Source organism: Myotis nattereri (genome assembly GCF_964212035.1).
Source record: "Myotis nattereri genome assembly, chromosome: 16".
NCBI classification, from domain to species: domain Eukaryota; kingdom Metazoa; phylum Chordata; class Mammalia; order Chiroptera; family Vespertilionidae; genus Myotis; species Myotis nattereri.
This window is the reverse complement of record NC_138091.1, coordinates 48,010,617-48,024,286: the sequence shown is the minus strand read 5'-3', so window position 1 is coordinate 48,024,286 and position 13,670 is coordinate 48,010,617. Positions and strand designations below refer to the sequence as shown.

At 63.2% G+C, this 13,670-nt stretch overlaps 1 protein-coding gene and 1 long non-coding RNA gene across 2 annotated transcripts; one reads left to right on the top strand and one right to left on the bottom strand.

Moving 5' to 3' along the window:
- Positions 1-2,891: 2,891 nt before the first annotated feature.
- LOC308532526 lies at positions 2,892-3,805 on the bottom strand. The gene is made up of 2 exons (XR_013996986.1): positions 3,764-3,805; positions 2,892-3,139 (listed from the first exon to the last, which is right to left on the bottom strand). It is a non-coding gene; the product is annotated as an uncharacterized lncRNA (long non-coding RNA).
- A 5,246-nt stretch (positions 3,806-9,051) lies between these two features.
- Positions 9,052-13,189, top strand: NEUROD2 (neuronal differentiation 2). Its single transcript, XM_081110732.1, has 2 exons — positions 9,052-9,392; positions 10,437-13,189. The coding sequence occupies exon 2, from the start codon at positions 10,442-10,444 to the stop codon at positions 11,585-11,587; it is 1,146 nt and encodes a 381-aa protein (XP_080966858.1). The 5' UTR covers positions 9,052-9,392; positions 10,437-10,441; the 3' UTR covers positions 11,588-13,189.
- The last annotated feature ends 481 nt before the right edge of the window (positions 13,190-13,670 follow it).

The window sequence follows — 13,670 nt, the reverse complement described above, 5'->3', positions numbered from 1 at the left end:
GCACGTGCGGAGGGAGCCCGGCGGGCAGGAAGTCAGGCTGCGCGCTGGGCTCGGTGCCAGGCGCGCGGCGGGGGTGGGGAGGAGAAAACAGGGAGGCAGCCGGGAGGAGAAGGAGCGCGGGGCAGGGTCCCACTTGGTGCCAGGTGCTTCCTCACAGGACAAGGACTCGCTTGGAATCCTCGCAACGATTCTGTGAGGCCCGAGGGCTCCTTCTGCCCATTCGACAGGCAGAGCAGAGCCGTGTGGCGGGCGGCTAGTGGTCAAGTGGTGAAGCTGGGGTTCCAGCTGGCCTGGCCTGGCCTGGCCAACCCCGGGTGCTCAACGTGGTGCCCAGGGCCAGAGGAGAAAGTGGCATTTCCTTAGGAGACACCAGGGAGGACTTCCTGGTGGAGGAAGCACCTCACTGAGCCTGCTAGGCAGAGGAGGACACCTGAAGAAGCTGAGGGAGGAGGGATGCAGAACAGAGAAACCCCATGTTTAGTGTGACCGCCCCTACCTGTGAATACAGGGATCCCCCACCCATCCATCGATAGAACCGCAGAGACTGCGGGGCACTGGCTCCTGTGACGTGGGGACTTGTACAGACAGAGGACGGGCCTTATACACCAGTCCTTCCCAGGGCGCACTCTGTCCCTCTCTTTTGCGGAGTGTGCTGGTCCCACAGTGTAGAGATCGTAGGGGTTTTGGAGAAAGGAGCACCGTTTGTAATAAGGAGTAAGAGCATATAGACTCAGAGTCAGAGCTTGGTTCAAAGCAGGCTCTGCCATTTACTAGCTGTGTGAGGTTGGCCTTAACCTTAACCTCACCCTCTCCCAGCTTCAATGTCCTTGTCTTTAGGTGGAGGAAATAGCAACCCCACCTTCAAGGTTATGGTGAGACTGAAGTAAGGTGATGCCTGGCACAGATGATGCTCACCATTGTCATCATGGATTACAGACTACACTGGTACAGAGAGCTCTGCAGCCCCAGGGACAGCGAGACCCCAAAGTAGGACTCAGGTCCTAATTTCTAGTCCCAGCTCAGTTGTTGTGTGACCCCAGGCCAGTTGCCCGTCTCTGTGCTCTGGTTTCTCTAAAACGGGGCACCGGTCCCCGATGCTCCTGCCCCTAGACTGTTCCCTTCCCTCCCCATACCCACCTTGGCCCCTCAGGGTGGTGAAGCAGGGAAGTGATGGCTGAGTCTCATTCACACTGTCCTGGGCTCCAACCTCCCAGGGGCTGAGCCAAGAGGTCTCTGGGTAAATTGTGACCTCCTGTCCTGATTGGTCACTTCCTGCATGACCCCCACTGGGGACGGAGCCCAGGCCTGTGTCCTGACTGGGATGGGAATCCAAATGTGATCTTCTGGTTCATAGGTTGATGCTCAACCACTGAGCCACGCCGGCTGGGCCTGGCTGTCCTTTTGGTCCTCCTGTCAGTGCCGAGGGAGATGAGCAGGTGGGCAGGTGTCACTGTTCCCATTTTACAGATGAGGAAGCGTGGGATCACGTGATCAGACCAAGGTGGAGACCCTGCTAAGTCCAGAACTCCCTCTTGGTGTGACTGCCTTCTGGGGTGGACCCTGGGAGGGACAGGGGCAACGCATCCTGACTGCTCACTTGGAAAACTGCCAAGAAAGGCAGAACCAAGAGGTGGCAATGAACAGAACTCCGGCCACACATTTTAAAGCATAAAGCCAATCAGGAACATTGGGCGAAATCAGCCATATCTGGACAGGGCCGTGGGCTGAGGCAGCACCTTCACACCTGTTGGCTCCTTGAACACAATGGCCCATTTTACAGAAGGGAAGCCTGACTCCCACATCAGTGCTGGGATTGCGGGGAGGGGGGTAGGGGAGGGAGGCTGAGGGCAGAGGAGGGGCTTCCTGTGGGCGGGTGTCCTGCCCTGGCTGCAGCCTCCCATTTCTGGGGTAGAACTGGCACCTCCTCACACAGTGGCAGGAGATGCCTGGGTCCCACAGCCATTTGTTGAAGATACTCTACGTGCCGGGCCGGGCCTAGTTCCTGCCTTCCAGGAATAGGCTGTCAGGTTGGGTCAGATGTCATGACCTTTGCCTCTACAGAGGTGTGCAAAGGAGGGGCACCTAATCCAGAGAGACTTCCTAGAGGAGGTGATGCTTCAGCTTAAAAGGTGGGAAAAGGGGGGAGGGCACAGCTCAGGCAGAGGGGACAACCTGAGCAAAGGCTCACAGGCGTGAGGCTGTGGAAGTGGACGCAGTGTAGAGCAGCTGAGGGCAGAGTTCAAGACAGGGGTAACTGTCCAGGGACAGTCGGACAGCAGCCAGATCTGGGGTGCCCTAAGGAGCATGGCTTGATCCTAGGGGTTATGGGGAGCCTTTAAAGGTGCCTTTCCCGAGGAGGAGGGTGAGCCAGGCCCATAAGACGGGGGGTTCTGAGCTACTGGAGGGTAGCTTTGGGGAGAAGCATCAGCAAAGAAAAGCAGCTGGAGTGAGACTCAGCCTTGGACCTGGACCTCACCTCCCTACCCCGCAGGGAGTCCTTTTACCCCATGCAGGGTAGGAGCAGGGTGGGGTGGGGTAGGAAGGAGAGGGACTCCAAGTCTACTGAGAGGTCTGGGCCCAAACGGTTCAGCAGAGGCCACTCCTGCCTCGCCCCCACGCCCCCAGCTGGGCAGGAACCACCTGGTGAGGGAGACACCATGGTGCCTCATGTGGCCTCAGAACCAGAGCTTGAGCACTCTGGGCTCAGCCTCCATGCCCCAGCCCTTCCTCTGACGGCCACCTTGGGAGGAATCTGTGACCCACCCCCCATCCAAGTCCACCTCCCCAAACTGAAATTTATGCAAAAGACAGAGGGGGGGGGGGGCTCTGGGCCGTACTGCTGTAGGAGCTTCTCCAGAGGAGCACCCCAAACCCTCTAAACCAGCCGGGCATGAACACATAAGCATTTATTGAGCACCAACTCAATACGGCCTGTGCAACACTGGACTAGTGAGAGATATTCACCACCCTGGTCACGTCAGGGAGGCAGATGGGTGAGTGGATCCTCTTCACACAGGGTGGCTGTGCTGGAGCTGCCCTGCCTGGGGCGGTCAGGGAAGGCTCCCAGGAGGCGGTGTCCATCCAGGAACCATTTGACAAAAGGGAGACTCCGGGACCAGACCCATCAGGAAGGGAACTTCTATCAGAAAAAATGAGTCTCAGAAGCCAGAAGGCAAAGGTTTTGAGGCAAAGGTCACTCTGCTTTGGGAGCAAGGGAATGATCCTGAGGGGGCTGGCTTTGCCCAAACACCAGGAGGTCTACACCGGCTCCCTTTGTCCTGGGTTGGGGGGAAGAAGGTCAAGGGTGCGGCAGGAGTTAGACCAGGAATCTCCGCGCCACACCTGACCCCATGGGCATGAGCCCATCCACCTTTGGGCGGGGCCTAGGCCCAGAGTGAGAACCCGAGAAAGGGCCCAGGAAGTCCAGGAGAGTCCTGGTCGAGGGCTGGAGGTCAGGACCGGAGGTCGCAGGGAGGAGGGGGACGGCACCTCGCTGGTCCTCCCCTCCCCCTCCCTCGTGGCACCACAAGGCACGCAGCCGCACATCGCCCGTGCCAGCCCTCACCTCCCGGCAACGTCGCCGCATTCTCAGCCACGCCATCTGGCATGCCCGCCGCTCCCAGAACACTGCAGCGGGCGGGGGAGGGGGCAGCGGGCAGGTGCCCACCCGGAGCCAGGGAGGAGCGGCAGGTCCCCCTCCCCCAAGGTCCTGGAGGACTGGAGGTGGGGCACGGGGCGGGGGGGGGGGGGCAGGTGCTCCTACCCTGCAGGAGGAAGCTTCGAGCATCCCCAGCGGATGGAGCAGGCACCAGCACCGTCTGGGTAGTGCCAGCCTGCTCCCCCCTCCCCCCACAGCACAGCTACTGCCGGGAGCACGGGCTCCGAGGGGCTCCCCATCCCCGTCCTGCCCCTCAAGTCGCCTCCGCCCGCATCACCTGCCCGCCCACCGCGCGGGAGGCCCGGGAGACGGGCTGGCGGCCGCGGCCAGGCCAGGGCACCTGGCGTCTCACCACCCGCCCCGCGTCGGGCGCTGGGGGGGTGGGGGTGGGGGGCAGGGGGCACCGAGGCTCCTTCCCGGCCCGCGGCCCGCCCATCCTCTCCGGGGCGGCGGCGGCGAGGTGCCCCCTGGGCGCCGGTGGAGGAGCCGCTGCAGAGGTGGGCGGCGTGTGTGTATTTTGGTGGAGCCGGAGGGTCATGAGCGCGCTTTACCGAACATCAGCCGGTGCCCTGAGCGAGATTCCCCCGGACTGCGGAGGAATGCCGCCCTCCCGCCCCGCCCTCCCCCCAGCACCGGCCCCCCAGCACCCCGCCCCTCCCCCCAGCACCCCGCCCCTCCCCCCCAACCCTTACCCCCTGCACCCACCCCCTCCTGGCCCCTCCCCCAGCACTCCACCCCTCCCCCAACCCTTACCCCCTGCATCCACCCCCTCCTGGTCCCTCCCCCTAGCACTCCACCCCTCCCCCAACCCTAACCCCCCTGCATCCACCCCCTCCTGGTCCCTCCCCCCAGCACTCCACCCCTCCCCCAACCCTTACCCCCTGCATCCACCCCCTCCTGGTCCCTCCCCCCAGCACTCCACCCCTCCCCCATCCCTTCCCCCCCTACACCCACCCCTCTATGCCCCACCCCCTGCACCCGGCCCCTGCCCCTGCCCCAGCCCCGCCAAGCCTGAGCCTGCCCCACACCCCCTTAACCCCGCCCCTAACCCGCCCCGCCCCTAACCCGCCAAGCCCCGCCCCTAGCCCTCCAAAGCCCCGCCCCTAGCCCCCCTTCCAGGCCAGTCCCGCCCCTAACCCTCCCCGCCCCCAACCCGCCAAGCCCCGCCCCTAGCCCTACCCCTCCCAGGCCCCTGCCCTACCCCCCAGGCCCTCCCCCACTCCCCGCCCCCTAACCCTCCAAGCCCCGCCCCTAGACCCCCCTCCCAGGCCCCTGCCCTACCCCCCAGGCCCTCCCCCCACTCCCCGCCCCCTAACCCTCCAAGCCCCGCCCCTAGCCCTCCCCCTCCCAGGCCCCTGCCCTACCCCCAGGTCCGCCCCCAGCCCCGCCCCTAACCCTCCCAGCCCCTGCCCCGCCCCTAGGACCCGGCTGCACAAAATGGCCGCCGCCCCCCCCAGGCGCCATCTTAGGTGCCCAGACTGTGGCCTCCCCAGGGACGCGCTGTGTCTCCATGGGAACCTCAGACCCTGGCTCCCAGCGCCCTTCTGGGGTCTCCCCGCCTGGCCCAGGTGCCCGCAGGCCCCCTTCCCTCCGCGAGGCCGGACAGGCCCAGGCCCCTCACCACTCCCCTCCCCGTGCGGGGGAGGAACAGATGGCCTCCGCCGCTGGGTGTCCCCCGTCTCCCCTCCACCCCCGTCCCGTCCCGTCCCGTCCCGTCCCGTCCCGTCCCGTCCGTCTCGGGCGCAGAGGGCGCAGGTCCCGGCTCGCGGCGCACGTGCGCGCGTGTGCTGCCTCCTTCCCGCCCGTCTGAGCGCCTCCCACACGTCCCTCTGCCCCACTTTCCCGGGTTTTTATTGTCTCTCCCAAAAAAGAGTGGGAATGTGTGGAGTGAGAAACACTTGTTCCATTTTCCTGAAGGAAGAAAAGACAGGAAGCAGCCAGCAGGGACGAAGGTCCCCTGCACCCTGCCCACTGCCCCCTTCCCGCTGCCCCCTGCCCGCTGCCCACTGCCCCCTGCCTCTGCCCCCTGCCCGCTGCCCCTGCCCGCTGCCCCTGCCCGCTGCCCCTGCCTGCTGCCCCTGCCCACTGCCCCTGCCCGCTGCCCGCTGCCCCCTGCCCGCTGCCCCTTGCCCGCTGCCCCTGCCCGCTGCCCCCTGCCCGCTGCCCGCTGCCCCTGCACGCTGCCCCTGCCCGCTGCCCCCTGCCCACTGCCCCCTGCCCGCTGCCCCTGCCCGCTGCCCCCTGCCCACTGCCCCCTGCCCACTGCCCCCTGCCCGCTGCCCCTGCCCGCTGCCCCCTGCCCGCTGCCCCTGCCCACTGCCCCCTGCCCGCTGCCCCCTGCCCGCTGCCCCTGCCCGCTGCCCCTGCCCGCTGCCCCCTGCCCGCTGCCCCTGCCCACTGCCCCCTGCCCGCTGCCCCTGCCCGCTGCCCCCTGCCCGCTGCCCCTGCCCACTGCCCCCTGCCCGCTGCCCCTGCCCGCTGCCCCCTGCCTGCTGCCCCTGCCCCCTGCCTCCTGCCTGGAGCTGGGAGGGGCCTGGGAGGGAGACCCCCACCTCAGTGTCCAGGGGCACTGGATATCTTTTACCCCAAGAAAGCATTCATTCGCTTACTCATCCATTCATTCACCCATTAACTCAACAAGAACCCATTCCTATGTGGCCATTCTAAGCGCATCCTATGAAGAAAGCACCCTACAAAGCATTCCACGTGTGTGTGTGGGGTGGGGGGCAGGGGGGTATGTGCACGAAACTAACATTGTACAGCATTTACCGATTACAAGGTGCTCTAATAAACATGAGCGCGGGCACTTCCTGAAGGCTCACGGCATTGCTGGCCCTGTGCTAACCTCATTACGTGCATCATCCCATTTAATACTAACCACGCTCTAGCAGGTGTAGCATCATTAGCCCTATTTTACAGACGGGAAAATCAAGGCTGTGAGATGTTATGGAACTTGCTCAAGGCACTCAGCCTTCTTTAAAGCTGGGAAAAGTGGGGTTGGCCAGGAATCCGAGACCAAAGCATGTGCAGGTAACCGAAATGCCATACAACTGTGCCCCCCCCCCCCCTAAGGACCACGTGTCAGGATTGGAGACTCAGCCCTCAGTAAAGGGGCCGGAAAGCTCTTAAGGCTGTTCCCAAACTTGGACAGGGTCCTGGCCAGCATACTTGAGCCTCTGCCCCTCCCCAGGCCCATCCTAGTTCCAGACCCACAACCCATGAACGGAGGAAGCTCACCATCAGCTTCTCAGAGGGAGACCACGGAGGCAGAGTGCGGGGGATGTAGAAGGAGCAGGGCTGGGAGTCCAGCCCCCAGCTTCTCTCCACCTGTGTGCTCCTAGACAGGTCAGCTCCCCCTCCATGGGCCTCTGGAAGGAGGAGTTGGGACTTGTTTGTTGTTATTATTCAATTGGGATTAAAATTTATTTTTTTTTATTGATTTCAGAAAGGAAGGGAGAGGAAGAGAAAGATGGAAACATCAATGATGGGCCCTAGCCAGTTTGGCTTGCGGACTGAAGGGTCCCAGGTTCGATTCCAGTCAAGGGCACATGTCCAGGTTATGGGCTTGATTCCCAGTAGGGAGTGTGCAGGAGCATGTTTCTATCTCTCTCTCCCTCTCCCTTTTTCTCTGAAATCAATAAAAATATTTTTTAAAAAAAGAAAGAAACATCAATGATGGGAGAGAATCATTGATCGGCTGCCTCCTGTATGCCCCACACTGGGGATTAAGCCCACAACCCGGACATGTGCCCTGATGGGGAACTGAACTGAATTGTGACCTCCTGGTTCATAGGTCGATGCTCAACCACTGAGCCACGCCAGCTGAGCAGGCTCCTTGTGGTTCCCACCAAGTGCCTAGAGAGCCTCGGACAGCACCACCCCCTCCTTCTTCTCCAAGGCCTCCTTCCCCAATGTGTGTGCCTCTTTTTAGAACCAAACTCATTCTCCCAAACATCAGATCAGTGTCCTAGCAGCCCAAGAGCCCCTCTGGGGGCTCCTAGAGGGAGGAAACGAAATCTGTCCAATTGAGGGTGAAGTCCCATCTTTGCACCACACAGTGCCTGGCACATGGTTGCTTAATGTAGAATTGAAATCGCCTGGGAGTGTGTAATCTGGAGGGTGGGGAGAGGGACAGGAAATGTGGGGCTGAAACACACAAATGCCTGAACCGAACGCGGGCAAGGGCCTCTCCACACCTGGCTCTGATTGCCTGCTCACATACAGGGGTGTGTATCCATCTTCTGCACCACAGAGAGAGGAACAGGTGTGTGTGTGTGTGTGTGTGTCTAAAGTTACCTCCCTCAACCCATGCCATTTGCATCTGTGTCTGGCCCAGTGCGAGCCAGTGAGAGGGTTGGGTGAAAGGTGAGCTGTAAGATAAAACAGCAATTTCCTACCTTTCTCATCAAGACACCTACCTGTCTGACCCACCTGCCCTTGGTCACTCAGAGCTGCTGGACTTGGCTTCTGTACTTGCAGTATGTTTTTATTTTTTACTTTCTGCAGGGGGAGGAGAAGGCCTGAGCCTCCTCCAAGAACTTTAGGCAATCCCCAGGCCAGCCCCCTCCCCCTCTCCAATGAGGGAGTCAGAAGGCCAGGAGAGGAAGAGCTGGTGGGATGGCGCTTGTCTAGCCGGGGGAGGAGCTGTTGGTGGGTGAGGAGGGAGGGGTTTCTGGGTTAGGAATCCAGACTGAGACCCTCTCCCCCACCCCCAGATGGTGGGTGCAGAGGCTCATCCCAGGGAATCCTTGCTACTCCACCCCAACAGAATATGCCCCCAGACACACAAGGAAACCTCTCCATCAGCTGACTCCACAGCTATATACACATGTCCCCACAGACACACACGCCCATGCAGCAGCTCAGACATCCAGGCAAGTCTTCCCTTTTCTCTGTCTTTCCCTTGGTTTGAATTTCGTTCAGCCACATATGTTGTGTGTGCGTGAGGGTGGGTGGGGGAGGGGCAGACAGGGATGAGGGATGGCTTGGTGCCAACATCTACCTATGGGGCTTGGGCCAGGGACGCCCCCCACAGCCACCCTGGGAGGGGCCTCAGCTGTCCCTTTGTAGCCAGAGGGGTTCTTCTGGGGGTGGCGAGCACAGAAGTCCCTTCTCGGGACTTAGGGGTCTGGTCCCTGACCCACCTTTGGGGGCTGCAAGGGAAAAAATGGGCAGAGCTGGACCCCGGAGGGAGCATGGAATTTGGGGTGACCACAACCCCCCAATGTCCAGTCTTGCCACCCCATTGTTCCCATGTGGGGGCTCTATCTGGGGGGGGGCAATTCCTCCCCCTCCCTCTCAATCTCTGCTTTCCCGGCTTTGGGCGGAGAGGGGAGGGCAGCAGAGATATTTATTTATTTCCTTTATTTATTTAATTTTTTTTTTTTTTTTTTGGAGTAGAGAGTGACAGATGGCGGCGGGTCCCGGGGGAGCCGGCTCTCCCCCAATGCAGACGCATGCCAATCACCGTCTCTCATGTGATAGCTGCTGCCCGTGACGTGCCAAGCCCATATGGCCTGGCATAGAGGCTGGTACCCCGCCTGGTAGAGATGCCACACTCGCTCCGCGGCTCGCATGGCGCTCTGAAGACGCCGGTGCCCGCCGCCTGGAGGAGCCGCTGCCCCCGCTCCCTGAAGATGGGTGAACAATGAAATAGGCGAGAAGACCCCGGTCTCCCCCTCTCTCTCTTGCCCCCTCCCCCTCCCCTCCCCTCTCCCCCGGACTCCTCTCCGAGGTAAGTTGTCCGAAAGAGCTGGATGTGACCCGCCGGCGGAGGGGGGGCGGCCCCAGCCATCAGAGGGTCCCCAAATCCCCCTTCCTGGGGGTGCCCCCTCAGGGGGTGGGCCGCGGAGGCGCCCCGGGGTCCCGCGCCCCCAGGGCTGCAGCTGGGGGGCTTCGGAGGGAGGCGCCAGCCTGCGAGGGGCTGTGTGGGAGCAGGATCACCGAGCGGCCGTGCGGGGGCTGGGACGGGGCCACCCCGTGGTCGCCCCGGAGGAACCTGCGACCTTCCCCGTTAAGAGAGAGAGCGAGAGCGAGAGAGAGAAACAAATTTGGATTTCCCCCCCATCGATCCCGAAAATACAACGAGATCAGGACAGCGATGTGGGAGGGAGGCCGTCTGGCGGGGGGCAGGGGGTCCCCGACCGCAGGGGAGACGGCGGGCTCGCTTCCCGGTCTCCTCCCCACGCCGGGTCCCTGGGTCCTCGCCGCCCGGAGCTGGGGACGCGCGGCCCGAGGAGCCGGGGCTGCGGGGGTGGGGGCCCAGCTGGGGGCGGCGCGCGGCCAAGTCGCAAATTGGATTAGGGAGCCGAGGGGTGAGAGCCGCGGCGGCGGGGGGCCGCGGGGGCCGGGGCCGGAGCGGGCAGCTGGCCCCACCGGCGGCCGCCAGCCCTCCGCCCCGCCGGGAGCGAGGAGGCTTTCGGGGCCGGCGCGCCGCCTCCCCCGGCGAGACATCCCTTCCCCGGAGCCCCTGCCCGGCCCCCGGCCGGCCCCCGAGAAGACCCCGGCGCGGGGTGCGGCCCCGGTTCAGGCGCGGGGCGCAGCCGGGGCCCAGCGCGGGGAACCGGGCCTGAGCCGGGATCGGGGCGGGCGGGCGGGCGGGCGGCCGGGCCGGGGTTGGGCCGGCTCCGGGCGGGGCGGGCGGAGGAGGTGGGCGTCCTGGGCCCCGGAAGGAACCCGCACGGGACTGGGGGGCAGGGGGGCTGCGGGAAGGCGCTCCGACCCCGGCGTGCCCCTCACTTTGCGCTCTGTCTCCCCTTCGCCCGCGGGGCGCCCTCAGGCACCATGCTGACCCGCCTGTTCAGCGAGCCCAGCCTCCTCTCGGACGTGCCCAAGTTCGCCAGCTGGGGCGACGGCGACGACGACGAGCCGAGGAGCGACAAGGGCGACGCGCCGCCGCCCCCGCCGCCGCCCGGGCCGGGGGCTCCGGGGCCCGCGCGAGCCGCCAAGCCGGTCCCTCTCCGAGCAGAAGAGGTGCCGGAAGCCGCGCTGGCCGAGGTCAAAGAGGAAGGCGAGCTGGGGGGCGAGGAGGAGGAGGAAGAGGAGGAGGAGGAAGGGCTGGAGGAGGCCGAGGGCGAGCGGCCCAAGAAGCGCGGGCCCAAGAAGCGCAAGATGACCAAGGCGCGCCTGGAGCGCTCCAAGCTGCGGCGGCAGAAGGCGAACGCGCGGGAGCGGAACCGCATGCACGACCTGAACGCGGCGCTGGACAACCTGCGGAAGGTGGTGCCCTGCTACTCCAAGACGCAGAAGCTGTCCAAGATCGAGACGCTGCGCCTCGCCAAGAACTACATCTGGGCGCTCTCGGAGATCCTGCGCTCGGGCAAGCGCCCCGACCTGGTGTCCTACGTGCAGACGCTGTGCAAGGGCCTGTCGCAGCCCACCACCAACCTGGTGGCCGGCTGCCTGCAGCTCAACTCGCGCAACTTCCTCACGGAGCAGGGCGCGGACGGCACGGGCCGCTTCCACGGCTCCGGGGGCCCGTTCGCCATGCACCCGTACCCGTACCCCTGCTCGCGCTTGGCCGGCGCGCAGTGCCAGGCGGCGGGCGGCCTGGGCGGCGGCGCGGCGCACGCCCTGCGGACCCACGGCTACTGCGCCGCCTACGAGACGCTGTACGCGGCGGCGGGCGGCGGCGGGGCGAGCCCGGACTACAACAGCTCCGAGTACGAGGGCCCGCTCAGCCCCCCGCTCTGCCTCAACGGCAACTTCTCGCTCAAGCAGGACTCGTCGCCCGACCACGAGAAGAGCTACCACTACTCTATGCACTACTCCGCGCTGCCCGGTTCGCGGCCCGCGGGCCACGGACTGGTCTTCGGCTCGTCCGCGGTGCGCGGGGGCGTCCACTCCGAGAATCTCTTGTCTTACGATATGCACCTTCACCACGACCGGGGCCCCATGTACGAGGAGCTCAACGCGTTTTTCCATAACTGAGACCTCGAGGCCGCCCCTTCCTTTTTCTTTTGCCTTTGCCCGCACCCCTGTCCCCAGCCCCTGAGCGCAGGGGCACCCCCGTGGCGCCGGGCGCGGGGTGCGGGCCGCCGGTCCCGCGGCTCTCTGGGCAGCACGGTCCTCTTAACAGTGGGGGGCCCTCCCAGGGGCCTCGCTTTCCCCAGGGGACTCGCCTTCTCTCTCCCCAAGGGGATCCCTCCTCCTCTTACCCAGGGAGTCTTCGCCAAGGATCCCCTTAGGGCACTGACCTGGAGACACCCCCCCCCCTTACTCCTTACTCTTAGGTTTCCGTCTCCCTTTTCCCTGCAGACCCCGAGGGGTTCGTAAGGGGGCAGCTGAGCTGTGGGATAGTCCCCCCTCCCATTATTATTATTACGTTTAAAACAGACACAGAGCTGCCGAGGCAGGAAAGAGCCGGGCGCCCCTTCCTAACGAGGGCAGAAGCCAGGCTGCCCAGGCCTGAACCCCGATCGCCCTCACCCCAACCCTTAGTCTCAGCGTTTTGTGATTTTAATTTTGGCGGGAGGGAATGTGGACTGAGAGGAAAGAGCGAAGCCAAGACAATTTGTAACTAGAATCCATTTTCCCCTTTCCCTTTTTTTAAACAAACAAACAAACATACAAAAAAAAAAAAAAGCTAAGAGGCGACGGAGGCCGAACGCAAAGTCCGGATCGGAGAGAAAACGCAGTAAGAACTTTTAGAAGCAATAAAAGGCAAAAAATACTACTACCAATAATAAAAAGACACAAATATCTATGCAAGGAGGTTCTGACTGAGCCTAGCGGCCGGCCCGGCCCCGGGACGCCCCTCCCGGCCCGCGGGCTGCGCCGCCCCCGCGCGGATCTGTGCACTTTGGTGAAGCGGGGCCGGCGCCGCCAGCTCCTCCTCCCCAGGTTCTTACAATCAGTGACTCGGAGATTTGGGGCCCCAGTGCCACTGCCCTCCCCCCGCCCCGTCCCCGTCGTGCGTCATGCTGTTTTTTAAAAACCTGTTTCCAAATTTGTATGGAATGGCAAACTGTTGGGGGGGTCGGTTTGGGGAGGGAGGGTTTGCATGAGAGACGTACACACGCACACCACACCTCACGCACACACGGGCCGGGCGCGGGCGTCCGGGGGCAGGGGGAGGAGAGCTCCGCGGCGCCCCTCCCCTCAGGCACCTGTACCCCTTCCTGTGGTGAGAGTGGAGGCCAGGATCTGGGGGGCAGCCCCGCCCCGCCCGACTGTGCTCCGGTGGGCGCCAGCGCCCAGCGATTTCCGGTAGCTGGAGAAGGGGTTTTTGTCCGAGTTGTCCTCTCGGCTCAGGCTGGCAGGTGGGCAGGGAGAGGGCTGAGGGCTCCTTCTGGAGTCTCCCCCAAAAAAGGGGCAAAAGAAGACCCTCTCCCCACCGGAGGCAGGAGATGAGGCAGCCCAACACACGGTGCAAAATGCAAACCCACAGGCGACACCCGCTCATTCACCCATACACTCACACGCAATTTTACCTTCCTCTTGTAGCGAAGATTAAACTCCCGTCGGACACCCGAAGTGCATTGCGTGTTTCTGTTCAGTTTAATGACGATTAATAAATATTTATGTAAATGAGATGCAAAGCCGGATCCGTTTCTCACGGTGGCCTCGCTTCATTCCAGGGACTGAGCTGGGGCTCGGGGTGATGGCGACAGTCAAGTGACTGTGCAGGGGCCAGGGACAGGGACCCTGGCCATCCTGGGTAGGATTCCCACCCTCGAGATCCCTCACACCCATCCATCCACTGGGCACCCAAACGGCTACAGCCACTGCGCCTCCCAGACCTTACACAGACACACACGCCCCCAGCACAAAGCATCGCACTAATCTCCTGACACTCCTTCAGCTCCCAAACATGCACGCGCAACTCCATTGGAAACAAAATATCTTTTCATCACCGAAAAATGACCGAGTTGGGAGCAGCCAGTTATTTGACAACCCTCTGCCCACTGTTGCAACAAAAACAAGCGTTCAGGGATACACAGACAACCATTTAAGCCAGACATGGCTATTTTTAATTTTTAAAAAATTATATGGTCATGAGGATGGAATATTA